This window comes from Ictidomys tridecemlineatus, chromosome 10, assembly GCF_052094955.1.
Source record: "Ictidomys tridecemlineatus isolate mIctTri1 chromosome 10, mIctTri1.hap1, whole genome shotgun sequence".
NCBI classification, from domain to species: domain Eukaryota; kingdom Metazoa; phylum Chordata; class Mammalia; order Rodentia; family Sciuridae; genus Ictidomys; species Ictidomys tridecemlineatus.
The window spans coordinates 138059878-138087700 of record NC_135486.1 but is presented as its reverse complement, the minus strand read 5'-3'; the positions used below and the strand labels follow the sequence as shown (position 1 = coordinate 138087700).

The window sequence follows — 27823 nt, the reverse complement described above, 5'->3', positions numbered from 1 at the left end:
ATTAAAGGTATTGTGTCCAATAAAAAATATATTAAAAACATGAGACATCCGATACAAATATGACACCAATTTCTAGCTCTCTGGTTGTATGATTCTGGGCAAGTGACTGGACTTTTCTCTTATCCTGTTTCCTCATTTATAAAACTCAGACAATAAAATCCATTCAACTGCAGAGAGTAGAGGTGATATACATGGGGGCTTGGCTTCATGCCTAGAACAGTTAACAACTGGCAGCTATTGTTACTATTCCCAGTCATCCTGTTCAAGCCATTAGGAGCTGGAGCCAACCAGGGCTGCAGGTATCCTGGTGGATTTATGAAGAAGTAGAGTCTCTGTGGCTCCCTGATGCAGATATTCTCATAATTAGCTGGTATGAGCTGAATGTTACTTTAGCAGCTGAGCCACAAGTATAGCATAATAGGCAGAATCTACTCCTTCGAGGAAAAAGACAGTGGGAAATGGAAGCCACAGAGGTTAAAACAGAAGACTAGGACTAAAGTAGAATCAGGCAGGGGAAGGTAGGAAGGACAAATTACAAAGAACTTACAAAGGTCAACTAGGTAAGAAGCAACAGAGAAGAGGTGACAGTAGATGCATAATGGAACAGGAAGCAAAGTGGTACCTGGTAAGTGACCCCAATGGAAATGGAAGAAAAGGGCCAATAACAAAACAGCCACAGTGCCTGAAAGGAGATGGGGACAGCAGGAAACACTGAGCAGAAGTTTTTCAGACTGGCTGTGTCCAACTCCCACTTCCCAAAGAGAGGAGCCAAAGAAGAGTCCAGAGATTAGTGGGCAGTGAACTTTCTTGGGATATTATAGCAGCAGCAGACATCCCCACCAGGGGTCCATTTACAGGAGTGGCTGGCTTCAGACTTGGAAACTTGTCTGCATTCAGAAGCCTCTGTTCATAGATTTATTCCAACTTCTAAAATGGGCTCTGGCCAAAGGGACCTCAAATGTACTCAAGGCTGAAGAAGATAAGGGTGTCCAAAACAAGAGCAGGTGAGTCAGGGATGAATGAGGACACATGATTGACCCAGGAGCCCCCCCACTCCCCGGGGTTCAGCAGTGCCCACAAGACAGAGCAGTAGTCCACAGCTTGAATTCCAAGGTCTTTAATTTGCCCTAAGTGCCTGTGCCTTCTCACCCAAGCTCCTCCCACGTTGCCATGCCCCACCCTGCGCCTGTACTTCCCAGGCTCCCTTCCCTCAACCCTTGGCTCCCACCACCTCCACCAAGGCCAGGAGCAAAGGCTGTTGCTCCTACACAGGGCCCAAATTCAATGGGGCTGTCGCAGCTGCCCTGGGTGCGCTGCCCCCACCCTAGGTGGGAGCAGGTGGGGGTGCAGCCAGAGCCCCAGCAGCTGCAGCTCCCAGCATCAGCATAGCCAGGGCCTTGGGACCAGTGGTGTGGATCTTCTCATGCCGGTGGAGATTGGAGCGCCGGCTGAAGCTCTTGCCGCAGAGTGGGCAGGAGTAGGGCCGCACACCGCGGTGGGTGCGCTGGTGGGCAGTGAGGTGAGAGCTGTGGCTGAAGCTCTTGCCGCAGTCGAGGCAGTGGTAGGGCTTCTCGCCTGTATGCGTGCGGTTGTGTGCGATGAGGTTGGAGCGCTGGCTAAAACACTTGCCACACTCTGGGCAAGGGTAGGGCTTGACGCCAGTGTGGGTACGCTGGTGGGTGACCAGGGCTGAGCTCTGTGTGAAGCACTTGCCGCAGATGGGGCACTTGTGCGGCTTGGCACCAGTGTGGGTGCCCTGATGTGTGACCAGGTCCGAGCGGCGCGTGAAGCGCTTGGCACAGCGGTCACACACGTAGGGCTTCTCACCAGTGTGGATGCGCTGGTGTTGGATCAGTGTCGAGTGGTGGCTGAAGCTCTTCCAGCACGAGGGGCAGGTGTAGGGCTTCTCACCGGTGTGGATGATCTGGTGCTGGATGAGATGCGAGCTGCGGCCGAAGCGCTTGCCACAGTCCGTACAGGCGTAGGGCTTCTCACCCGTGTGCGTGCGCCGGTGTGTCACCAGGTGCGAATGCCAGCTGAAGCTCTTGCCACACTGCTCGCACTTGTAGGTCTTCTTGCCTAGATCACCATCAGGGGCCAGGCCCTCCTCACCGCTGTCTGTGGCACCCTTCTCGTCCTTGTTGGGTTTTTCTGGGTCATGGCCCTCCAGTGCCTTCACAGGAGGGGCTGGATTTGACTCTCTTGCTTCCAGAGGAGCCAGCTGTTCTGCATCTCTGGCTGACAGAGCGTTCTGACCACTGGCTCCCTGCTGCCCCCACTGCAGGACACCCCCTGGGGCCCGCCGGGTTTTGGTTGGCAAGGGCTTCACATCCCCTAGGGCTCCCATGGGTGCAGTTGGCACCTCCTTCCCCACCTCCAAGGTTCCTGGAGAAAGAGAGAGGGTTTCCAGAGAGACAAGCTCCTGGAAGGGCCCCAGAGGGTGGGGAACCCACAGGAAATCCAGGGGATGGATTCTGGGAGATAGGAAAGGGGAAAAGGAAGTAGGGGAAATCTGGAGCCAAGAACCACCCTTTAGGGAGGAGCCATCTAGTGGCCCTGCACCCACAAAAAACAGAAAGTCCATATCAACAAGGAGTACCCGGGAATGACTGGGCAAACGGTCCTTCCCCAGACCAAGGCACAGACCAAGTCCCTCACCTGAACCAGGGCCTCTCTTCTCTTCCTTCTCAGCTCCCGTCTGCCGGCTGGAGCTGGCAGCCTCGCCCTTTCCCTGCACTTGGGGGGCCCAGAGAGGCCTGCTGAAGGGAAACCCTATCCAGAAAGAGGACACATTCAGCAAAGAACTTCTGGAGCTGCCAACTGTAGACATCATCCCTCTAAAAACTGATGGGGCAAGAGGAGCAAGTGAGGGCTGGGGATGTGGCTCAAGCGGTATCGCACTCCCTGGCGTGCGTGTGGCCCGGGTTCGATCCGCAGCAATACATACAAACAAAGATGTTGTGTTCGCCGAAAACTAAAAAAATAAAAATATTAAAAAAAAAAAAAAAAAAAGAGGGGCAAGTGAGGCTCCAGAAACATGAGGCAAATCAACAAGCGCTCAAAAACTGCTTCAGGCCAGGCAGGGATGGTGGCTTATACCCATGATCTCATCAACCCAGAAGCTGACGCAGAATTGCAAATTTAAGGCTAGCCCCAGCAAGTTAGCAAGATTGTCTCAAAACACAAAAGAATGAAAAATGGGGCTGAGATTGTGGCTCAGCAGTAGAGCGCTGGCCTAGCATGTTCGAGGCCCTGGGTTCAATCCTCAGCATCATAGAAAAATAAAATAAAGATATATAAAATAAAGATATATATATATATATATATGAATTAAAAAGGGCCGGAGGCAGTGACACATGCCTGTAATCTCAACGGCTCAGGAGGCTGAGGCAGGAGGATCCTGAGTTCAAAGCCAGCCTCAGCAACGACAGGCATTAAGCAACTCAGTGAGACCCTGTCTCTAAATACAAAATAGGGCTGGGAATGTGGCTTAGTGGTCAAGTGCCCCTGAGTTCAATCTCCAGTACCAAAAAAAAAAAAAAAAGAATTTAAAAGGCATCTGGGAACATAACTCGGTGGCAGAGCACCTGGGGTTCAATTACCAGTACCAAAGGAAAAAAAAGGTGTGTGTGTTGGGGCTGAGGTGCAGCTCAGTGGTAAGCTACTTGCCTAACATGTAAGAGACCCTTAGTTTAATCCCCAGCACCTTAAAAAAAATTCCCTTCCCATCCCCTTTCAGGGTAGCACCCAACTATACTCCTTCCAATGCTGAGCCAATTGACTCCTGTTTCCCTGAATCTGAAAGGGAGGAGCCCAGGTTCTGAGGCCAAGTGAGGACAGCAATTCCCTTCCCTTGCCACAGTCTCCAATCAGTGGGCCCAGTAGCCTAAGACATTGGAAGGGCTATCTCACTCCTGAACTTGCATGTGGCTAGGAGGGTTGGAGGCTGCAGAAAGGCCAAGTGGGAGGGCCTGGGACAAGAGGCCAGGTACACTGACAACCAAGAAGTCATGAGACCAAAGGGCCCATCTGCCAATTCCCTGGGGTGAGAGGCCCTGGGAATTCTAGTTAAGTCAGTAAGACAGCAGAGGGGCTTTTCCTGTCATGACTTGTGGGAGAAAAGGGATTTTTTGGATCAATGAAGTAGGTTACAGCCTCTCTGAGGCCTGCCTTGGGGCTGCAAATAGATGCTAAGTTCTTTCTGATCTCCCAGGATTTGCCTGGACTTGTTGGTCTGGCCCTGAGGAATATTAACAATGGGTAGTATGCAAGCCTAAGATAATTATAGGAGTGAGGATGACTGGTATGATCCCACAGAGATCTCAAGACTACCACTGAAGTCAAGGGTGGAATTGCCAAAGGCCCAGATTGCACCTGGACTAGCAGGTATGCAATGGCTATTTACTGAATGAATGAATCACAATGAAGACCTCATCAAATTCTGTCAAAAAAACTAGTCTGCAACTAAGGAGTAAAAACCTGGGACTTAACTACCTGCCATCAGAGAAACCAAGGGAGCCAAGCCCCTCTGAGAAGCACATGCTTCCTGGGCTCCCTAGAGCCTATAGGGCCTGAGAGGTTAGCTGATGCCACCCATAGAGCAGCCCACAGACCTAGAGTCAAGCTCTCTGCAAACACCTACAAAGCTGGGGCTTGGAGAAGGAAGACAGAAATACTGGGATAAATTAGAGCAATGAAAGATTAGAAGAAAAGCAGAATCCCCAGATCAGTACTGTCCAAAATAGCAGCCACCAGCCATGGCTACTCAAGCTCCAATCTGAGCTGAGCAAAGTTAAAAAAAAAAAAAAAAAAAATTAAAAACTCACTTGCTCTAGCCACATTTCCAATGCTCAACAGCCACTGGGTTTAGGGACACCATTCTAGTGCAGATGCAGAATATTTCAATCCCTGTGGAAAGTTCTACAGAACACTACTGTCTAAATGAACAAAGTGGGGAAAGGGAGCAGAACTGACATGGGGGGCCAGTAGGGAGGTAATGACCCTACTACAGGTGAGCCCTCACCCAAGGCCAGCCCATTTCTCTTCTGTAGCACGTCCCTATAGAAGTTCTGCTGGGTGTGGTCCAGACGTCCCCACTCCTCCCGGGAGAGGTACAGAGCCACATCTTCAAAGGTCACTGGCATCTGAAACAACATGAAGCATGTTGTCCAAGGTATGCTATAGACACAGTGGGGCAAACAGTGACACCAAGACGTGTGGTGAGATTGCAGCCTCCCAACTGCTGCCTCCAGCTACCCTGACCTGATGGTCAAATATAAGAGACCTTTTTGGGGGAGAGTTGTTTCAATAACAAAGCAGTACTACTTAGGGACCACAGCCAAAGCTCAGGATCTCCTTCCTCAGCTCAAACCCCAAAGGAAGATTCACACATCAGAGACCCATCTCTCTACTTCCTCCTCCAGCTGTGGCCAGAGTGACCAAGGACCCTAAGCCTGGAAAATGGTATTCAGATTCCAGCTGCACTTCAGTGAGAGTCCTGAGCAGCAGGTTCCAGGTCCAAGTGGGAAGGTCAGTGAGGCCATGACTTTACATGTGGAGCCAGCAGATCTGGAAGGGCTGAGCACCAAGTCGGGATCTGGGAAGGCCCCGCCTCCACTTGGGCAGCTAGAAAAGGCGGCAAAGAGACTGACATAGACACTTACCTGGGACCAGGCAGTGAGGAGCGCTGCGGCCATCTGCCGATCTCGGGTCCTCCCCTCATGGGAAAGCATGGGGATCCGAGAAGGAAGGGCTATGGGAGGAGAGTGGTGACTGACTCAAACTGCTGGACACTGCTGCTCACCCAGCCACTTCAAACTCCACCCCACCCCAAACCAAGAAGATAGGCAGGCATATGCACAGGTAGACATCTGGGTCCCTTTCCAGGTTAAGGACCCTCAGCCCTACCCAGGCTGGGCCTCCACCTTCCCCACAGTTGCCTAACCAGGCACCTTTGTCCACATCCCTCTCCTACCTCCCCCAGGCAAGAAGAGAGCTTTCTCCTTAGGGCCAGGACTTAGAGGCACCCAATCCTGTGCACCTGGAGCCCTGTCCTCCTGTGAGGTCCCCTCAGAGTGCACCTCTTCCGGCTCTGTCTTAATGTGTGGTATCTTCTTCTCCAGTCCAGAGAGCATTTCTTGACAGGAATGCACATGACCTAGAACCTGGGAATGACAACCTGCATCAGAACCCGGCTGGCAGAACTCACACCCACATGCAAGAGACAGCTTGAAGGGCTAACCTCGCTTTCTCCCTCCAGTTCACCTCCCAGCAAGGATGGAGTGGCAAGAGATGAAAGACTTGTCAAGCCATTGCCATAGTACACATAGTACTCAGGGGCACTCAACCGCTGAGTCACATCCCTATCCATATTTTGTATTTTATTTATTTATGTGTTTGCTTATTTATTTTTTACACAATACCTTTATTTTGTTTATTTTTATGTGGTGCTGAGGATCAAACCCAGGGCCTCACACATGAGAGGCAAGCGCTCTACCACTAAGCCACAGCCCCAGCCCCACTATTTTGTATTTTATTTAGAGACTGGGTCTCACTGAGTTGCTTAGTGCCTCACTTTTGCTGGGCTGGGACTGGCTTTGAACCTGCAATTCTCCTGCCTTACCTTCCGGAGCTGCTGGGATTACAGGCATGTGCCACTGTGCCTGGCTGTTGTTGTTGTTTGTTTCTTTCTTTCTTTCTTTTTTTTTTTTTTTTTGGTGCTGGGGATTGATCAAACTCAGGGACTTGTGCATTTGAGGCAAGCACTCTACCAACTGAGCTATATCTTTAGCCCTGGCTGTTTTTTAATATATGATAAAATCAAGTAGATTGGGTTACATAGTGTCTCTTCACAATTCACATCTACCCTGAAGCACAGAATGTGACCTTATTTGGAAAAAGGGTTTTTTGGTGGTTGTTGCTGTTGTAGTACTGGGGATTAGATGAGACTAGAAAATGGAAAATGAGATAATCAAGCTAAGCATCTCAAGATGAGCCAGGCATAGTGGTGCATTCCTATAATCCCAGCGGCTCAAGAGGCTGAGGCAGGAGGATTATAAATTCAAAGCCAGCCTTAGCAATTTAGCATAGCCCTAAGCAATTAGTGAGACCCTGTCTCTAAATAAAAATATGGCTCAGTGGTTAAGTGCCCCTAGGGTGGGCCCTAAATTGAATGAGTGAGGTCATTATAAGAATAGAAGACAGGGACTGGGATTGTGGCTCAGTGGTAGAGTGCTCACCTAGCATGCAGGAGGCACTGGGTTCGATCCTCAGCACCACATAAATGTAAAATAAAGATATTGTGCCCAACTAAAAAATAAATAAATAAATATTTTTAAAAAAGATAAGAAAAAGAATAGAAGACACAGCTGAGTGTGGTGTGCACATCTGAGATCCCAGCAACTCAGGAGGCTGAGGGAGGATGATGGCAAATTCAAGATCAGCCTGGGCAATTTAACAATTTAACAAGAACTTGTCTCAAAATAAGAATTAACTACTGTCATGTATAACCAATTGGAACAAATTTAAAATTAAAAGGGATAGGGTATTAAAAAAAAGGAAGAAGGGCTAGGATATAGCTCAGTGACATAGACATAGCACTCCTGAGTTCAACTCCTTCCCCACCCCAAGAAAAAAAGGTAAATAGAAGACACAGAAACACTGAGAAGGAAACAGAAATGGAGCAATACTTGAGCCAAGGAGCATCAGCAGTCACAGGAGGCTGGAAGGGGTGGGAAGAACCTCTCCCCAGGCCAAAAGCCTCTGGAGGAGGCCTGGAGCAGCTGACAGCTTGGCTTCCAGGACCAGGAGAGAACAGATCCTGGTTTTCTTATGCAACCCAGTCAGTGGGAACTTGTTTCTACAGCTATAGGAAACTAACACACCAAAGCCTAGGAATTAGACAAAGACTCACAATCAGGCCTCTCAAAAACTCTGGGCAAGGCATACATATCCTCTCACTGAGAGAACCTTGGTGGTTCTCATGTCACTCAAGGCAAGGCTGGCCTTCTATTAGGAGCCACACCCATCCCTGCCTCACCCTCCCCGGTGGTGTGTGTGTTCCAGTCGGTCCTGAAGGGAAAGACCAGCTGTCAAGAGTGTCCAGGGCAGACCTAACAATGCCCTGACTGGCCTCTGAGACTCAGCTGCTCTGCTGCCTGCCTAGAACAGTCATGAGGGGCATACATATGTGAGAGAAAGCCACCCACTCTAGAAATTTCTGGATAAACACTGAGTATGGGTAATTATTATTATTATTACTTTGCGTAGAGTTGACAGAATTCAACATCAACGGAGAATGTCGATCAGCAAGGCTTGTCAGGTTTAAGGCACACATAAAAAGCTGTTATGAAACAATGGTAATAATTCTTTGAACTTCCACAGCATAAAAATGGTAGCACTAGTGTGGCGCAGTAGCACACACCTGTAATCCCTGCAGCTTTGGAGGCTGAGGCAGGTGGATTGTGAATTCAAAGCCAACCTCAGCAAAAATGAGCGGCTAAGCAACTCAGTGAGGCCCTGTCTCTAAATAAAATACAAAATAGGGCTGGGATATGGCTCAGTGATCTAGTACCCTTGAGTTCAATCCTTGTAACCTCCCCCAAGAAAAACAACAACACAGAAGCACTAATACTGGATGTGAATTTTTATTTATAACCACTATGACACTAGGCCAGAGGACACAGGCTTCTCTGACTTGAGCTCTAGTTGTGGGAATTATCATTTCATTATCAAAAATTATGATCAGTTATGAGCTGACACTGCTTAGATGAATCTCATCCCATTAGTTCTTCTAAGATAGGAGGGAATGACAGGTACAGAATCTGCATTTTACAAAGGACAGAGCTGGTTCCCACAAGTCAGAGGACTGGCCTGAGTCACATGCCTTGCCTGCAAGTGACTCAGAGTCCTCTAACCCCAAGGCCAGAGACCCCAGTCCTCCACAGGTGGTAATTACATACACACACACACAGGCAGCAGGTGGTGCAGGCAGGACTGGGAGCTCAGACCCAGAGAGGTGAAGAGAAATGTCTTGGGGAGAAGGAAGTGGGGCATAGAATAAGTAGGCACAATTCAGAAAAAACCTCACTGGAGGACCCCACAGAACACCCCTGCTATTCCATGTGCCTGTTGACTACCTTATTCACTGAACAAGGCAAAAGAGTTATACCATAAATGCCAAATAGAGGGTATTTCCCATCATGCCACCTTCTCTCCAATATCGCCAACCCACTTCCCCCATCCACCAGCCCTGCACCCCCAGTGAGTCTAACTCTTCCTTTGCCCAGATACCCTGCTTAGAAAAATTATCTTGTCCCAGCTTCTTTCATGGCATGCCTCTGCCCCCAGAACTTCTTACCTCCTGGGCTCTCTCCTTGTTCTCAGCAGCCTGGATGCTTCCACCATCTGCAGACATTTTCTATTTGAGAGCTAGGAAGAACAACAAGTTGTTTCTCCTGCTTGCTGGCCAAGCCCCCTCCTGCTTTTGGCCATGAGCCTGAAAGAGCAGAAAGAAATCAAGCATCTTCAAGTGCCCTGAAAAATCTCCATGCTGGACCAGAGTTTCCTGGTCCTACTTGGAAATAAAGTCTGCTAGATCCTATTCAGCAGTCCTACTTTTCTATCATGTTTTTAGTTTCCTGCTTTAAAAAAAAAAAAAGTACAAAGATATTGTGTATGCTTTGTTGCTGAGCCCCACATTTCAGAGCAAACAGCTCAGGGAAAGTGGGGAAAAATTGAAATGGTAGTTCCTGTCATCAAGAGCAGAAAATTCTGCAGAGATCCTACAAAACAAGTGCTGGTGAGGTCCCACTTCTCATAGAAGAATTCAGACCCCGCTGACCCCAGGGCAAGCATCCTGTGCCCCGCGTGTGCTTTAAAGCCCGCCTAGAAACCAGAAATCAACCTGCCCACTTAGCAGTTCCCCTGCGATGCAACCTCCGGCCTTGGGATGCCCATCCTGCTCATAGTTCCGGCGGACTATGTCCTTCTTCTTCCCAATCCCGGATCCAGGCCCCCTTCTCTCCTGCCAGCCCGAAGCCTTCCACCTTTGACCCTGTCCCCTCCTGCAATCTTGGGCACCTGTACCAATCCCGGCATCCTGGAGCCCTCCCCAGCATTCCCTTCTCACCGAGGTGCAGGATGGCAGAGGAGGCACCAGGGGCAGCCGGGCCCCTCCCCAGGGAAGGGGGGTTCTGCAGCCAGCGCTGGGCCGGCGGGGGAATCAGGCGGAGACCAGGATTAGGGACAACAGGAAGTCCCTTCCAGATCCCGTTCCCCACGCAGCGGCAGCCCTATAGGGTTCCCAGCTTCGAGGGTTCCGTGTCTGGGATCCCAGGCCTTGGCTGCACCTGCTCTTGGCAGGAAGGCAATTCCCAGATCAGCAATGCCTGCTAAAGACGATTCTTTTACCAAGCACGTATTTGTGATGCCCGCCAAGCAGGGCACCGAAACGAAAAAATAGGGCGATGCGTTTTTAGAAAGATTCTGATAATGTTTCAAAGAGAGCATTGCAGTCATCCTTGAAAAAGTGGCGCTTTGCTGAGTGGAGGGAAGACGTTCTTTTTCAGTACACAGCACTTCTTTGAGGCCCCTGGATTCAATTAAGCCTCCTCTGATCAGGGGGTCCTCTGGGTCCCTCCAAGACTGGCACAGAGTTCTCTCCCTAGGAGTGAACTAAGGAAATAGGCTGGGACCACCTGTAGCCCATCCTGATGCCTACACCTGGCAATATGTGGGATAAATTTGGTTTTTCCAAACCTACTCCAGCTCGGAAACAGTGGTAAAGAGGCCTGACCCAACTGTCCAGGAGTTCCAGATGCCACCCCCTTAGGTTCCCTTTGCCTTCTGACCCTGGGTACTAAAGCCCCAAATGGGAAGGAGAATGATTGTACTTTACTTTCTGGGGTAAGGAACCATGTCTTCTAGGCAGAGCATGGGAGTGTCAGCAAAGAGGTGGGGTCCTGGTCCTGGAGTCTGCCTACAGGAATGTTCCTCCCAGAGATGATCCTGTGCTTGCCTCCTTTGACTCATCTCTGAGATCCCCTGCTTCACACAGCAAGATCAGTGTTACAGCCCTGTACTAGTTCACAAATGTACTCTGTGGGTTCACAGGATTTAATTTTTTTAAAACTTAATTTCTAACACTTAAAAATCAGCAGAGTTCTCATATAATTGATTTTTTAAAAAATCAGAACATTTGGCAATATTGGACCTACATTCTTTTTATCCACAACCTGACTCCCAGGTGGTCATGGTCGACACTTGATCCCTTGTAGCATCTATTTGCAACTCCACTCTTGGAGACAAATATTTTAGGAGACCTTGGATTTGGCTTGATTCTACTGTCAACTTGAAGAAAATTTACCCCTGGGATTTGCCTCTAGTTAGTGTTTCCAGTCATTCTAAACCCAGGGTGAAGAGGGACATACAAAGTTGTAATCAAAGTCAATACTGTTTTCAATCTAGGTAGCTATGAACTGAAACAAAGTCAAAGAGGGTCCTGAAAAGATGACACAACTGCATTCAGTGTGTCCATGAGGAGCAGAACTGAGTCTCCAGTATACAAGACTACCGCTGGAAAGGACCATGTCACCCCATGCAATCCCAAGAGAGCACAAAGTTCAAAATTAGTGCATGTGTCCCAATTTCAGGGAAAAAATAAAATAAAATTCTCTCCCCCCCCCCTCTTTTAATGTATTTTTAGTTGTAGATGGACACAATGCCTTTATTTTGTTTATTTATTTTTATATGGTGCTGAGGATGGAACCCAGTGCCTCATGCAAGGCTATTGCTCTACTGCTGAGCCACAAGCCCAAGCCCCAGGGCAAAATTTCTTTACCAGTAAAAGGTACTGGTTTAGGAATACTGCAGGAGTAAAGGGTGTCTAGAGGCTTGAATCCTGCCATAAGATTTCCTAGACAAACTAAATGAAGTTTGAGCGTTCATTTGGTTGTTCATAGAAAATTTCTTGAGCACCTACTATATAGCATATAGTATATAGTATATAGCATATACTACTATATACTTGATATTAACCATTTAACCCTTTCTTGGAAAGGAGAGAAATGCATCCCACAGCTGGTTTTAGGATCGGAGCAGGTCTGGGGGAGGGGGTTACCACAGTTTCTGTGTGGAAATTGCAGCCTCTGAAAGAGTTCAGAAAGGCGTAAAGCACACATCAAAAATGTAATGCCTTCAACAACCACAAATGACCAATGGCTGGACATAAGAAGAGAGTACAAGGGACTTCAGGGATATCCAAAACCATATTTGTTTAGAGGGAGTAGTTGGGGGCCAGTATTGCCAAAGTTCAAATATTTTTCAAGAGAAAAAAAAATTCAATTTCTTCTTCTTCCTTCCTTCTGTCTCCTCATTCTCCTTGATTGAAACCAGGGCCTTGTGTATGTTAGGACAAGCATTCTACCAGTTAGATACATTCCCAGTCCTTTTTAAATTTTTTATATTAAGATAGGGTCTTGGTGGGGCTGGGGATGTGGCTCAAGCAGTAGCACGCTCGCCTGGCATGCATGCGGCAGGGGTTCAATCCTCAGCACCACATACAACCAAAGATGTTGTGTCTGCCAAAAACTAAAAAATAAATATTAAAACTCTCTCTCTCTCTTAAAAAAAAAAAAAAAGATAGGGTCTTGGTAAATTGTCCAGGTTAACCTGGAACTTACCAGCCTCCCAACTAACTGGGACTATAGGCTTGTACCACCATACCTCGAAAGAATTTGATTTCTATGTGAAATCTGAGTTTTAAATTTACGACAAAACGTTTAAATCTGCACACCCACAATCCCAGCTACTTAGGAGACTCAGGCAAAAGAACCACAAGTTCAAAGCCAACCTGGGCAAATTAGCCAGACATGCTGTCTTATAAGAAAAAATAAAAAGGGCTGGGCATATAATTCAATGTTAGAATTGCCCCAGTATCACAAAGAAAAAAAAAAGGAGAAAAAAAAAAAAAACTCAGTACACGTCCAGCTTCTCTGCATTCAGTTCACAGGCGGTTCAGGGCTGTACTTACCTATTTACCTCAGAGCCTGTCACAAGTATTAACTACCATGGAGAAAGGCGCCTAGTGGAGCTTCAGGTTTGGGAAACCCTCAACAAACTTCAACTTCTGGTGGCTGCCCTGAACTTGAGTAAGGAGAGGACACCACCTTTGGTAAATAAATCCCCATCTACTTGCAGAGATCAGCCTGACAGTTAACTTAAGTCTTAAAAAATAATGAAAACTAGAAACAACATCGTCTAAAGCAAGAACAAAATAATACACTAACTAAAGCAGCTAACTAGAGACAGGACGATGCGGATATGCGGCCTGGTGAAGGAAAGAGACAACCAATAGGGGAAATAAAGGAACATGAGAGAAGGGAAGTAAAAATAATAAATAGCAGAGAAAATTCTAAACGTTAACAAAGAAGAAAAGGTAATCTGCAGAAGTGCTCATAGGGTTTAAAATTTTTAAAAGAAGAAAAATAACTAAGGATGCCCAGGCCAGGGACACCTCCGGAGGCAAGAAGGCGACCCCGCGACCCGCTCCAGTGAAGCTGACACCATAGCAGGAATGCAAATTCCGAGCAGCAGGAGGCCGCAGAAGCCCGGGAGTCCCCTTCCGGCCCCGAGCGCTCCTCAGCCCGCAGGAACTTGACGCCAGGAGCTGTCTCCCAGGCAACGACGCCACCTCGCCCCCCCCCCACGCGCCACGGAAGACGCCAGTGATTGGCTGTAGACAAGATGGTCCCGCCCCCTGCCCCCGTCCCGCCTCACTGAGCCACCGTCTTGAGGCTCTCACCTGCGCGCTCCCGAGAACAGTCCTACTCGCGGGGGGGGGAAGGGTCACTCTGTGCGCGCCTGGCCTGGCTGGTGTCCCCACGTTTCCTGTCCCGCTGCCCCACGGCAATTTCCGGTTTGCCCAGATATCTCCCGGCAATCTACCTGGCTGGCCCGGGCGGTGAGGACGTTGGGCGAGGGCACGCCGGTCCTGGACTGGACTTCCACCCTCCGGGAAACTAAGACGGCCCGCTGGAAAGCCCCGCGGCCGCCGCGGGGCCTGGGGCTCAGGGGTCTTATTAAAGAGAGCCGAGCCGTGAGGACACGATCAAGATGCATAAAGCCTTACGACCTCGGCGCTCAGTCCCGCCTCCGAATCCAGCATCTCCCTCGCTCACCTGTTTTGGGTGCCTTTTTGTTTTAAAAAATGGAAGTAACGGTGCTGAGGTTATAGCTCAGTGGTGGAGCCCTTGTAACCGAAAGCTCGATCCTTGTCCCCAATGCCAGTTCATGCCAACTTAATAATGAGGACACGGTTCTAAGTTAAAGGAATTTTTTTAAATTGTTTTGCTGGCAAAGGAGAAACAGGAGACTTCTGTCCCTGTGATTCTGCCCATTAGGGAAAGCAGGGCTTTTTAAAAAGCTATTCAAAGGCTACAGTCCAGGTGTGCCCCGAGGAGGGTTCCCAGGGCGCCCTGAGGGTATGTTAGGATTCATTTGTTAATTTGGGAGAAAGTCACTTCCTAGATCCTCAAGCAGACATCTCCTTCCTTTGGAGCCTGGATAACTCCAGGTGATCTTGTTTCCTCGCCCCCAGGTTAGGTGGGAGAGAGGGAGAAAAGGAAGGGAAAAACATGAACTTTAAAAAAATAAGTCTCAAGGAGCTGGGGCTGGGGCATGTGCAAGGCACTGGATCGAATCTCAGCACAATAAATAAATAATAAAGATTCATCAACATCTAACAAAATTTTTAAAAATTGTTTTCAGTTATAGGGCTGGGGATGTGGCTCAAGCGGTAGCTCGCTCGCCTGGCATGCGTGCGGCCCGGGTTCGATCCTCAGCACCACATACAAAGATGTTGTGTCCGCCGCCGAGAACTGGAAAATAAATATTAAAAATTCTCTCTCTCTCTCTCTCTCTCTCTCTCCTCTCTCACTCTCTCTTTTAAAAAAAAAAAAAAATAAATAAATAAATAATAATTAAAAAAAAGTCTCTCCTTTGAAGGGACTATCCCTTACTCAATGGGGATGAGACAAGCCAGTGACTTCTGTGAGTCTGTTAATGGATAGCACTTTGAGATAGGAGACTGTGTTTTCCAAGAGCAGAAAAAAATCTGAAGAGACTTTAATACGCTTTAAGACTTTTTTTCTGCAAAGTAATTTAAGTTAATAAGTGTCAATGGGGGGCTGGGGATGTGGCTCAAGTGGGAGCACACTCTCCTGGCATGCGTGTGGCCCGGGTTCGATCCTCAGCACCACATACAAACAAAGATGTTGTGTCCGCCAAAAACTAAAAAATAAATATTAAAATTCTCTCTCTCTTTAAAAAAAAAAGTGTCAATGGGCTGGGGCTGTGGCTCAGTGGTAGAGCACTTGCCTAACATGTGTGAAGCCCTGGGTTCGAGTCTCAGCACCACATATAAATAAAATAAAGGTCCATTTACAACTAAAATAAATATATATATATTTTTTTTAAAAAAAATAAGTGTCAAAAAGAATACTTGAGGGCTGGGGATGCGGCTCAAGCGGTAGCGCGCTCACCTGGCATGCGTGCAGCCCGGGTTCGATCCTTAGCACCACATACAAACAAAGATGTCGTGTCTGCTGAAAACTAAAAAATAAATAAATAAATAAATATTTAAAAAATTCTCTCTCTCTCTCTTAAAAAAAAAAAAAAAAAAGAATACTTGGGTAGTGGTCTTGTCCAGATGTGTGAACCTCAGGGGGCAGCACACACTAGTATAGCATCCCTGGTCCTTCAAAAGGACGAGTAATAGGAGGCAAATATTTCCTGAAAGAATGAGTGGCACCTGCACACAGAGCCAGAACCAGCCAGTCAGCCGAGCCCTTGGGGGCAAGGAGGTTTAGGAAGGAAGAAGGTCAAAAGCTTGCAGAGCTTTTGCTTTCTGCCTAAAGCTATTTTTGAGCCAAACTGGTTTTGGCTTTTCGAAAGATTCTTTGGAAAGGTGACATTCCAGATTTAGAGACCTTAGAAATCCATGTTTACAACTAACATTAATCCCTCTGGTTGCATTCCCAGTCAGTTCTTCCAGGCTGTCAACTCCAGATGCCAGATCAGTCCCTTACCCAGAGACCATCTTACAGTATTTGTATCACTGACTTGGTGGAGTTCTCATGCTATCAGAAGAATCAGATAGCTAGGCACTGTGGCAAACACGTGCAATCCCAGCAGCACGGGAAGCTGAGGCAGGAGGATGTGAAGTCAAAACCAGCCTCAGCAAAAGTGAGACTCTGTCTCTAAACACAATACAAAATAAGGCTGGGGAAGTGGCTGAGTGGTGGAGTGCCCATGGGGGGGGGGGAGGAGGAGGAGGAGGAGGAGGAGGAGGAAAAAAAACACATTGGCAGAGGAACAAGTCTCTTCAATTTTACCTTTGAGCAAGGGGAGGCAGTAAGTTGGAGACAGAAATAACAGGCTGACACAAAAAGAGGACAAAGGTGCACAGATTTTATGGCATCCAGTGGGCAGGATCCTGGTCTCTTGAAGTCACCCTATGTAGAGGTGGAGCTTCAGCTGCCCCTGCACTCCTCTTCAGGAGACCCAGGTCTCATTATCATCTTAGTCTCCATCTTAGGGTGGGATATTTGTTTTTATTTAATTATTTTTATGTAGTGCTGAGGATCGAATCCAATGCCTCACACATGCGAGGCAAGCACTCTAGCACTGAGCTACAACCCCAGCCCAGGTGGGAATTTTATTATGTTAATAAATTAAAGGTAACTTTGTTGGGATAGGGGATGTCTTTTCAAAGACCAGGATTCTTTAGGGAATATTCTACACATGCGTTTTCCCCCTCAACATCTGAAATTTGCTCCTTAATGTCTGAGAAAGTTCCTAGATAGGTTCTGGAGCAGGAGAAATCACCACCGTGCCTCAGTAGGTTTAAGTTCAATGATGTGGTTTTTCTTGGATCTGGCTTCTGGGTATTTCTAACTTTCCAATCTCCCTCTCCTGGTGTGTTAATTTTGTAACCTTGAAGACTGGTCTACTTTTGAACTCCTAATTTTCTGGTATGTCTGTAAAACCTCATAAGACTGGAAACTATTTTAACTGTTTCATGTCTCCCTGAAAAATTTTACTCCCTTACTCATAAGGGTCCTGTTTTTTTCATGGGAGAGGGGGTTCCTAATTGCCTCAGTTGGCCGGCATCATGTCCTGGTGCAGCGTCCGCGGTTGGGCCAACTCACTAAGCCCCCAAGGGTCCAGGTATTCAGCCCTGTCCCAAAGGCCAAGGCCACATGGGGGAGGATGCCAAAAAGCCTTGGGGGAGGGGCGGGACAAGCCAGGGGCGCGCCTGTGCGAGTTCAGCCTGGGGCGGATTAGGGAGCAGCAAGAGCGAGGGGAGTCTCATTCCACCCGCCCCGCAAAAACTCCAGCTCCCTCCCGCCTCACTGACGCACGGCGTCGCCCCTCGTGCGTACAGAGGGACACAGGTCCTGCTCCATAGCTCTGCAGACCTGCGGAGAAACCGCTCCCGCTCCCGCTCCCGCTCCCGCTCCCGGCCCCGCCCCAGCCTACAGACACGCCCAACAAGGCGGGGTTTCCTGGCCCCGCCCAGGACGGGCCTCAGGGGCGGAGTGCGAGCCGAGGCTGCGGAAGGCGGGGCCTGGTGCCTGGGCGCTCCGCAGGGGGCGCACTGGACACCTGGGGCTGTTTGTGGGAGAGCTGGGGGCTGGGCGGCGTCACGGGGCTGCTCAACCTTTCTTTCCTTCTTTCTTTTTGAGGGCGGGTACTGAAAGTAGGGACGCTTTGCCTGTGATCTACATTACCAGTTAATAGCTGAGGGCCTCGAGAAATTTCTGAAGCTGGCCTCAAACTTCCGATCCTCCTGCCACAGCCCCCGGAGTCTCCCGGATTACCGGCTAATGCCCGTGCGTAGGCTCTGGATTGCGCGCGAGGGACGCAGAGGCGCAAGGAGATAGTGTCCACAATAGCGCATGGTCCAGTGAGGCCGACGCTAGAGTTAAAGATAAGCTCGTTGCTGGTGCGTGCCGGAAAACTTAAGACCGGATAGACGAGGTCGAGGGAGGCAATTTCTGGTCCCGACTGACCGTGGGGTCCTATCCTACCGACAGCAGCCCCATTCACCGAGGGTGTTCCCGCTCTCCATGGCAGGCGGTGCGGTGGGGCGTGCCCAGGGGCCCGGGAGGCAACACCGATTCCCTGCTAGGAGCACCCTCCGGGATGCGGCCAAGGACAGGACCCAAAAAAACATTTCAGTGCAACGGAAAGGGCTTGACTTTGGAGCTGTCTCCAACGCGGTTAAGGAGGTCACTTCCCTCCCGGGGAGCTCGGGTTTCTAGGCAGGATTTTAGGGGTCTTAGTGGACCGAGAGCTCTCTCTCTCTCTTTTCCAACACATCTCCTGTTCCATTTTGGCACCATCACTGCCACCCTGTGCCCTGGACTGCAATATCCGAGTGTAGGGACTCCTTCCTCACGTTTAGTTCTATGTCCTTGGTGCTTGGCACACAGCACACCCATAGCAGTTTTATCACATGCATGAAAATACTAGCAAGAAAGACGGCACACAGCAGGCACTTTAAGCTGCTGCTCTTGTCCCAAAAGAAAGGTGCATACCGGCAGACCCCCAGGAGTATGGGCCTGTCCTGATTTAGAGTGGGCTGGAGGGGTAGTTCCGGTTCAGAGAATAGTTAGTCTCTCGGGTAGGGCAGGCTTGGAATCTGGGTTCATCACTTTTGTTTCTCTGGCCCCGCCCTCCCCCCCACCTTGTTCCCAGACTGGGAGGTTAAGGGTTAACTCGAGGACGCCCCTTCAGCACCTGAGTAGGATTGGGGAGGGAACTCACTTCCTGTCCCATTTTGCTGGAGTCTTTCCCCTGGCTGGCAGAAGGTGGCTTTGGCCCTGGAACACTGAGAAAACCCCAAGCATCTCTCCTCTGTACTGAGGATCCTGAGTGGTGAGTTGGGAGTCCTAGGGTGAGGTTCACAGCAGCTTGGAGAGACAATGGGGGGCGGGGGGCTCCACGTCTTGGTGGTGGGCGAGGGACTGGAAATCTTGGGAGAATGTGGGTGGTCTGTGCAGCCATGGCCAGCCAGCTTGATGGACTTGTGGCAATGGGGGGCTTGAGGGAGAGTCCGGGAGGTCCTGTGACCTGAAGAAGGCAGCCTCCATGTGTGCCCTGGTGGATTGATCAGCCTCATTCACTCAGCCCAGCACCCAGAGGGAAGCCCAATGGGAGGAAAGCCCGACCAACAAAGACCAGCAAATCAGGCACCTGCCACTGTGTGCGCGGAGAGGGATGATCCCAGCAGAGGAGCCCATCTTCTGCTCCTCCCAGACTCTGGGCTTTCAGGAGGTCTGGAGGTCTCTGGGCAGCACCTCCACTTGGGTTTGCCCCACCCTCGTGGCTCTGCTTCTGTGTCCCCACCCCCACCTTGCCAACCCCCTGCAGATGTGCATTTTAATAGAGCTTTTGTCCTAGAGAGACCTGGGGGAAGGGACAGACTTTGCTAGGCCAACTTGCCTGAATTCCACCTCCTTGAAACCTTTTGGTGGGGGTTCACCTGGAGATTCTGGCCACTCTGTGTGGCTAGGCCTGAGGGCTTTGAAATCCTCTTATTTCTGGTTCATGTTGTGATATCTTGGCCAATTCAAGGAAAATCACACTGGGCCCCAGGCAAAACTATCCTCTCTTTTCCAGGTATTTGTGGGGCCTAGAGCCACATTCTCACTTTCTTAGCTGTGCCTGGTATGACTGTGAGCAAGTCTCTCTTGTCAGATAAAGAAATGATTTAGCACATGAATGCAGAGGGATGAAGTGAGTTCTGGGTACAGCATCCAGGCAGATAAGTGCTCATCACCTGCCAGCTGCTATTGTAGGGCCACTGGTGAGTCACTAGTTCTCTAGTTAGTTTGCAAATGCTGCTTCTAAAACAACAAAACGAGGGCTGGGATTGTGGCTCAGTGGTAGAGCACGTGCTTAGGCGTGCTGGGTTCAATCCTCTGCACCACATAAAATTAAATAAATAAAATAAGGTATTCTGTTCAACTACAAAAAAAAATTTTTTTATCAGACCTTTTCTGCCCCAGAAAAATTGTTACATGTATTCTTCAACTATTAATTTTTTTGGGGGTGGGAGGGTACTGGGGATTGAACCCAGGAGCACTTAACCACTGAGCTACATTCTCATTTCTTTTTATTTATTTATTTTTTATTTTGAAACAGGGCCTTACTAATTTGCTGAGAGCCACACTAAGTTTCTGAGACTGGCCTTGAAGTTGTGTTCTTTGTGTCTCAGCCTCCGGAGCTGTTGGGATTACAGGCGTGCACCACTGCCCCTGACCAATTCTTAGGACATCAAGGTAAGATTTCCATTTTGTTACAACTACTAACAGTCATTTGAAGTCATCAGCATTTTTAATGTTGGATGAATACAGACTGAACTAGATACAGTGCCTATTTGTAAGCCAGGGGACAAAATACACTCAACCATGATGGACTGCAGCACAGTGACCCACAGGGACTGTGTTGTGGGATCCCAGAAGGGAGGCACCAATGGGGGATAAGGAGTGGCTGCAACAGGAAAAGCCTCCAGAGATTAAAACACAGAAATCTAGGAAAGAGCCCAGGTTGTGGGAGGGAGAAAAGGGGGGCTGCAGAGCAGGAGCAGAAGCAAGAAACAAGGCCTGAGTCAGTTTCCCTGAGGCCAGGCTTGAAGCACAGGTTTCCTGTACTCTTTACCATCCCACCCCCCACTCTAGTCACCCCACTTAAGAAGGAGATTTAGAAAACCCTGTCTCCTATAAGGAGACTCAACAAACTGTCCAAACTCAAAATTAGGCTAACATTACCAAAACTGGGTTACCCACTAGGGCAAATGTTTTAGTGTCTTCAGCTGTAAAAAGGGCAAAGATGCTACTGTCCCACACTGATGGCCATGATCATTGGTGCTATAACCAGTAACAAGAGAACATAACAGCTAGCACTGAAGTGTGCCTGCCATGTGCCATTACCCCATGTGGGACACTGCTCTGTGCTTTTGGGGGAAGTAATGCTCAAGGTGTTCTTACCTTTTCCCTGCTTGGGATGCCCCCTGAGGAGTGGGAGGATAGAAGAGTAGAATAGGTTCAGAAAAGTTTAAGCCTCCTGGAATACTGAAGAAAGAATTGAACAAGACCAAATTGAGTCCCTAGTGCTTGGGGCTGAATTTGGGGCAGTTCCCTATGATAGTTTTGGGCTACCCAAAAAAGGGAGTAGCCACCCCATGGGTTGGGCTAGGAAGACAAGAGAGGTGGTTGGTTCTGCAGAACCAGTGCCCCCTGGTGGCCAACTAGGAATACTTTCCATGGCTAGTCAGCCTCTGGGTTAGAGTGGGAACCCCAAAAGGGGTGATGGAATGAATCAAGGAAAATCCAGAATTGGGGAGGGGAGAAAAGAAAGTAAAATCACTGCCTCACATACCCATGTCCTGACTCCCAAAGTACATCCACCAGGGGCTCTCAGACCAGGTAACATTATCTTTCTGCCTTGAGGACTCACCTGTCACAAAACTCTCCAAATTACCCTCCCATCTGGAGCCCACATCCGCTGGCTGCCCTGATCTGTCCCCAGTCTCTTTGTTGTGACATGCACTTACAACTGGCTCCTGCTGGACTCCAGTTATGCTTTGCGCTGCTCTGGGCTCTCTCCCTCTGCTCCACCCTCCTCCAGCTCATGCTGGCTTCAACCTCTGGGACTTCTGGAACTGTGGGAGGAGAGAGACTGGAAAACAAGGTGAGAGCTCCACCCTGGTCAGCCCAGCACTGGTCAGCTGAGTGCCATTGTCCTTGACCCCTATGAGATATCTCCAGAGGGCCCATGTGCCTGGTCTAGGAGATAGTGCAGGCATGAACTTTCCCTTCAGCTTTTTGCTTTGAAAGTTCTCAAACATTCAGAGAAGTTGAAAGAGCAGGTCAGTGAACCTCCTCTACATATCTTACCAATCCATGAACAGGGGTGATCCCTTAGTTCTCTTCAAGTCCAAACCCTATAAAACTCAATAGCATCCTCTTACTGGTAGACATTGCCTACATTCAAAAGGCTATAATGGAGTCATTAATCTAGTATCCCATCCATATTCAGATTCCCTCAACTGATCCCAAACTGTCCTTGAGAGCCTTTGAAAAGTGAATCAGGATCCAGTCAAGGTCTGCCCACTTGATTTTAACCACCATTTAGTCTCCTGTAGGACAACACCCCCTATAGCAGTTATTTTTCACATTCTGATTTGTTGAATTATTCCTTCAGTGATGGTTGACTTGTTCTTTATTCTCGGCAATGCTCTGTGAACTGGAAGTTGGCTCTCCACACCAGACTAGATTGAATGAAACATTTGTAGCCAGGGTCTGTCCTCCATAGTGCTTTGTGTACTCAGGGGTTGCATCAGGAGGAGGGAAGGTCAGGTTGTTCCTCTCTGGGAGATGTTCACTTTAATCACTGGGGCAGAGTGATAGGAGGTCTTAGATGCTGTAGGATGACCTGTCCAATTTTTCTGTCCTTTCTGCATTGCTTAAGCAGAGACCCTGACCAATAGGAAAAAGGATTTCTCTGAGGAGGCCACACCCCAGCATCTCTTAACACTAATGACCAGGTGGAGTCAGCTTCCCTGCAGCAGATCCTAACCCAGGGTCTTCAGCTCCACAGGTGTGGGAGGAACTGAGGAAAGGGACCTGGAGTGGGCCCAGCTGCAAGAGGCATCCCCCACAGTGAAGGATGCTTTCGGAGCCAGTCCCGACGCCACAGGAGCAAGAGCAGCTCGGAGCTGTCAAGCTGGAGGAGGAGGAGGCCTCTGGCCAGGAGGATACTAGGAGGCCAGTGGGCAGGCCTCGGCCTGAGGTGGCCCACCAGCTCTTCAGATGCTTCCAGTATCAGGAAGACATGGGGCCACGTGGGTCCCTGAGCCGGCTACGGGAGCTCTGCCACCATTGGCTGCAGCCATCTCTTCACACCAAGAAACAGATCCTTGAGCTGTTGGTGTTGGAGCAGTTCCTGAGTGTGCTGCCCCCACACCTGCTGGGCCGCCTGCAGGGTCAGCAGCTCAGGGATGGAGAGGAGGTGGTGCTACTGCTGGAGGGCGTGCCCAGGGATGTCAGCCACGTGGGGCCACTGGTGAGCTGGGGTGGGCAGCAGCAGGCTGTGCAGCAGGGGTGTGGACAGGGACTGATGGCCCCTGGAAGAAACAGGAATCTCCACTTTCCACCAACTCTTACCCTCCTACCTGTGAGACTCCCTGTTCCATCTCTTCCTCCATCCCATCCCTGTAGAAGCAGTAGACCTTAGACTGCTCCTGTTTGCCTCCTAACATGGACATATTTCCAACAGGATTTTAGTTTCAATACTGGCAAGAATGGATCCTGTGCAGCCACCAACTTGGAGGAACGGGGGAGCCCTTCTCAGGTCCCCAGCCACAGCCCCAAAAAGGAACTGCCCTCAGAAAAACCTCCAGCTCTGTGTCCATCAAATGAATTGCCCCCATTCCAGCCAGAGCCTCCTGGTCCAGCTGAGCCTGGAGAGTGGAAACCTGCTCCAGATTCAAGCCAGTCACTGAGCCCAGGGCCCCAGAGGACACTCCAGCCCCTGCAAGATAACAGTGAGGAGCCAGTGCCCTGGGAAGTGGACTGGATGTGTGGGTGGGGATGGGAGGGCCCTGGTGGGAGAGAGCTGGAATGGCTTCATGGGGTGTGGGCGATGGGGGGCATGCCCTGAGAGCCTTGGGGTGCAGTGCTGCCTCCTGACAGCTCTTTCTTCCTGTCCTGATGCTGTCAGTCCCACAGGGCACCTTGTGGCAGGAGGAGAATGCCCAAGATCAGGAGCTGGCAGCTGTGCTGGTGAGCTGAGCTGGTCCCCTCTGCCCTAGGTCTTCCTTAGCTTAATTCTAGAAGGTGCTTCCTTCCATTTAGGTCCCAGAATCCTGTTCCTCAATCACAGGATTGTCTACTTTTGTTATAGGAATCCCTGACCTTCGAGGATGTCCCGGTGAAGAAGGCCTTGCCCAAGCATCTTGTGGGTAAGCAGCCCTTCTCCAAGGTCATGACCACCACAGTCTTTTTGTTTACAGTTCCAGACCCTGAATTTTTGTCTTTTTTTTTTTTTTTTTTTTTTTGGTGATGTCTTTTTTTCCTCCTCCTTTTTCAAAAAATGGAGGCAGGTCCTAAGTTATGGGTCTCAAACTTGTGACCCCCCCCCGCCCCCCGCCCCGCTTCAACCTCCCAAGATCTTGGATTATAGGGGTGCCACCAAGCCTGGTCTTTTTAAAACAGCTTCTTGTCTGGTCTAACCACTAATCCATTAATTTTGAGCTTTTAAAATGGGTAGTCAAGGGGCTAGGGATGTGGCTCAAGCGGTAGCGCTCTCTCCTGGCATGTGTGCAGCCGGGTTCGATCCTCAGCACCACATACAAACAAAGATGTTGTGTCCGCTGATAACTAAAAAATAAATATTAAAAAATTCTCTCTCTCTGTCTATCTCTCTCTTTAAAAAAAATAAATTATATCTCAATAAAACTGTCAAAAATACTATTTAAAAAATAAAATGGGTAATCAATATAAAAAGTAAAATAGGTGGTCAAAAAAATTGATCAAGGTTTGGGGTGGTGGCTCAGCAGTAGAGTGCTCACCTACCACGTGTGAGGCCCACATATAAGTAAATAAATAAAATAAAGGTATTGTGTCTACTACAACTAAAAAAAATATTTTTTAAAAATTGATCAAATTATGTTATGGGCATGTACAAATATATGTAACAATGAATCCCACTATCAGGAATAAGTATAATGCACCATTAGGAAAAAAAATGAACAGTTTAGATGAGAAAGAATAAAATAGGTGGCCAAGGGAATGATTGCTAATAGGTATGAGGTTTCTATTTGGAGATAGTAGTGATGGTTGATCAACATTGTGAATCTATTTGATACACACAAAATATGCACTTTTAAAGGCTATTGTGGCAAATTTTATGTCATCTATATTTTACTGAAAATTTTAAAAACAGGTGGTAAAGAAAATGCGCATTTCTCATTTGTCCCCCAGCCTCACCTACCCATCGGCTTTGCAGGATCCTGGGTTTCTTTTCTCTTCTAGGCCCATCAGGTTCTGGTGATGCCCAGGAGCCCCTCCGAAGAGGTCTGATATCCCTGTTTGCTTCTTCCCCAGGAGTTGGAAGCAGAACCCCGGACAAGGAGGAATTTAAACCAGAAGAGCCCAATGGGGCTGCCTGGTCCTCTACCATCTCAGCAGAGTCACAAACAGACAGCTTGGGGGTAGCTGGAGAACCTCTTGCCCAGACGCTGGGGCCAGGCCCTGAGACCAGCAGTACTGGTGGAGGAGGGTCCCCTCCTGGCAGCACTGAAGTTTTGGAGGTCACAGTGGGCGAGGACACCCGTAGATCAAAGGAAGAATTGCACTTCATATGCGCCGAGTGTGGCGCTAGCTTCCGGCAGTTGTCCCGCCTGAAGGCACACCAGGTGCGCTCTCACCCGGTTTCGCGTTCCTTCCAGTGCCTCTGCTGCGGAAAGAGCTTTGGTCGCAGCTCCATCCTCAAGCTGCACATGCGCACGCACACTGACGAAAGGCCGCATGCCTGCCACCTCTGCAGCCACCGTTTCCGCCAGAGCTCCCACCTGGCCAAGCACCTGCTCACGCACTCTTCTGAGCCTGCCTTCCTGTGTGCTGAGTGTGGCCAGGGTTTCCAGCGTCGTTCCAGCCTCGTGCAGCACCTGCTGGCGCACACCCAGGACCAAAAGCCCACGTGTGTCCCAGAGGCCAAGACAGAAGGGCGAGAGGCGACCGTCTTCCAGTGCCCCCACTGTGTGCAGACCTTTCAGCGCCGCTCCAGCCTAAAGCGTCACCTGCGGATCCATGCCAAGGGCAAGGACCACAAGGGCTCTGAAGACTCAGGTAGTCAGAGCCAGAGCCGCGAGAAGAGGCCCTACGTTTGCAGCGACTGCGGCAAGGCCTTCCGGCGCAGCGAGCACCTGGTGACCCACCGGCGCGTGCACACGGGTGAGAAGCCTTTCTCATGCCAGGTCTGCGGTCGCAGCTTCACCCAAAGTTCCCAGCTGGTCAGCCACCAGCAAGTGCACACAGGTGAGAAGCCTCACGCCTGCCCACAGTGCGGGAAGCGCTTTGTCCGACGTGCCGGCCTCGCTCGCCACCTGTTGACACACGGTGGCCCACGGCCCCACCGCTGTGCCCAGTGTGGCAAGAGCTTCAGCCAGACTCAGGATCTGGCCCGCCATCTGCGCAGCCACACGGGCGAGAAGCCCTGCCGCTGCAGCGAGTGTGGCGAGGGCTTTAGCCAGAATGCCCACCTGGCGCGCCACCAGCGCATCCACACTGGGGAGAAGCCCCATGCCTGCGACACCTGCGGCCACCGCTTCCGTAACAGCTCCAATCTGGCCCGTCACCGCCGCAGCCACACTGGGGAGCGGCCCTACAGCTGCCCCACCTGTGGCCGCAGCTTCCGGCGCAATGCTCATCTGCAGCGCCACCTGGTCACACACACTGGAGTGATGCAGGAGGTGGAAGCCCCGCAGGAGTGCCCGGAGTGTGGTAAGAGCTTCAGCCGCACCTGCAACCTGCTGCGACACCTGCTGGTGCACACGGGTGCCAGGCCTTACTCCTGCGTGCAGTGTGGTCGTGGCTTCAGCCGCAACTCCCACCTGCTGCGCCACCTGCGAACCCACGCCCGGGAGACGCTGTACTAGCATCACCAAGGTTCCAGCAGCACTACCCGTGCACCTGTGGATGGATAGCACCCGAGGCCTTCCTCTACGTCCCCATGACGCCCACTTCCTCCGACTCCTTAGTGTTTGTTCTCCCTGCCTGTGGCTTTTTTGTTGTTGACCTGGTGCTTTACCACTGAGCCACACCCCCATCAGGATCTAAGTTGCTGAGGCCAGCCTCCGCCTCAGCCTCCTAAGCCAACAGGATTACAGCATGGCCCACCACACCTGGTCCCTCTCGTGGCTTCTTTTCCTGGCCTCAAAAGTGTATTTCATATACACAAAGTAAAGCAGCCTTCTTGAAAGTGGTTTTCTTTTATTTCTTTTTTCTAACCCTATCTCTGCCCCACTAGGTCCATTCCTTCTATTTACATCCACCAAATTGCCATCTGTGACAGGCAACTTGTTGGAAGGTTCAGGAATCTCACCCTGGAACTTATTCTCTTCCAGAGTTTACCTCCAAACCTGTGCTGTCCAATACAGCAGTCCCAAGCCATGTGTGGCTCTCTAATTTCATCATAATAGAATAAAGTGTTAAATCCCAGCTTCTGGATTATTGTTCTGTAACCTTGATAATACTACACACTGAAAATGCAAGCAGGTGAACTAAATTTGCCTGTGGGCTAAGCAGGCTGTCCATTGGGGGCCCACTAGCTGCCCACAATCCTTTTAATCCAGCACACTGGCTCTGTGCCCTGGTGCTGCCCATTAGGCAGCCTGCTGCTAGGAAGTCAGCTGATTTCTCTTAAAAATGCCAGCAGAACCCCTCCAGCCTCAGAGCACACACCCTTCCTGTTCCTCTAGTTGGCTGCTTTTCAAGGACAGCATCGATATCATAACTTAGTTATTTTTGCCCTGCAGCCCCCATCTCACAGAACTTCTGCTGGGTAACTGAGAGGAACTGCTTTCACTAGTGGCTCAAGGGACCAAATCTGAGGGAAAATACAGATGATTTTTATTTTTAATTTTTTGTGGTGCTGGAGGTCAAACCCGGGGTCTTGCACATGCTGGACACACAGTGTACCACTAAGCTGTACCCCAAGAGCTAAGATGATTTTGGGTACAGATGGCAGAAGAGCT

The 27823-nt window shown here is 49.7% G+C and overlaps 2 protein-coding genes across 8 annotated transcripts; one reads left to right on the top strand and one right to left on the bottom strand.

Annotated features, from left to right (window-relative positions):
- Positions 1 to 1101: 1101 nt before the first annotated feature.
- Znf205 (zinc finger protein 205) lies at positions 1102 to 13632 on the bottom strand. 5 transcript variants are annotated; one of them, XM_021734894.3, is made up of 7 exons: positions 13031 to 13632; positions 9359 to 9496; positions 5975 to 6164; positions 5664 to 5752; positions 5024 to 5144; positions 2659 to 2772; positions 1102 to 2385 (listed from the first exon to the last, which is right to left on the bottom strand). In XM_021734894.3, exons 2-7 carry the CDS (start codon positions 9413 to 9415, stop codon positions 1325 to 1327), a joined length of 1632 nt encoding a protein of 543 aa, XP_021590569.2. In that variant the 5' UTR covers positions 9416 to 9496; positions 13031 to 13632; the 3' UTR covers positions 1102 to 1324. The 5 variants fall into 5 exon arrangements, with proteins under 5 accessions (XP_021590569.2, XP_077880643.1, XP_013219531.2 ...); XM_078024517.1 differs by lacking the exon at positions 13031 to 13632 and adding an exon at positions 11217 to 11850; XM_013364077.4 differs by lacking the exon at positions 13031 to 13632 and adding an exon at positions 10130 to 11144 and having other exon boundaries at positions 6041 to 6164.
- A 3876-nt stretch (positions 13633 to 17508) lies between these two features.
- Positions 17509 to 27287, top strand: Zscan10 (zinc finger and SCAN domain containing 10). Of its 3 annotated transcripts, XM_078024511.1 has the most exons (8): positions 17509 to 17891; positions 18760 to 18939; positions 20209 to 20345; positions 22658 to 23130; positions 23344 to 23611; positions 23788 to 23849; positions 23971 to 24028; positions 25173 to 27287. In XM_078024511.1, exons 4-8 carry the CDS (start codon positions 22735 to 22737, stop codon positions 26723 to 26725), a joined length of 2337 nt encoding a protein of 778 aa, XP_077880637.1. In that variant the 5' UTR covers positions 17509 to 17891; positions 18760 to 18939; positions 20209 to 20345; positions 22658 to 22734; the 3' UTR covers positions 26726 to 27287. The 3 variants fall into 3 exon arrangements, with proteins under 3 accessions (XP_077880637.1, XP_005337816.1, XP_077880638.1); XM_005337759.5 differs by having other exon boundaries at positions 17509 to 18939; XM_078024512.1 differs by lacking the exons at positions 17509 to 17891; positions 18760 to 18939 and adding an exon at positions 19150 to 19870.
- Positions 27288 to 27823: the final 536 nt, after the last annotated feature.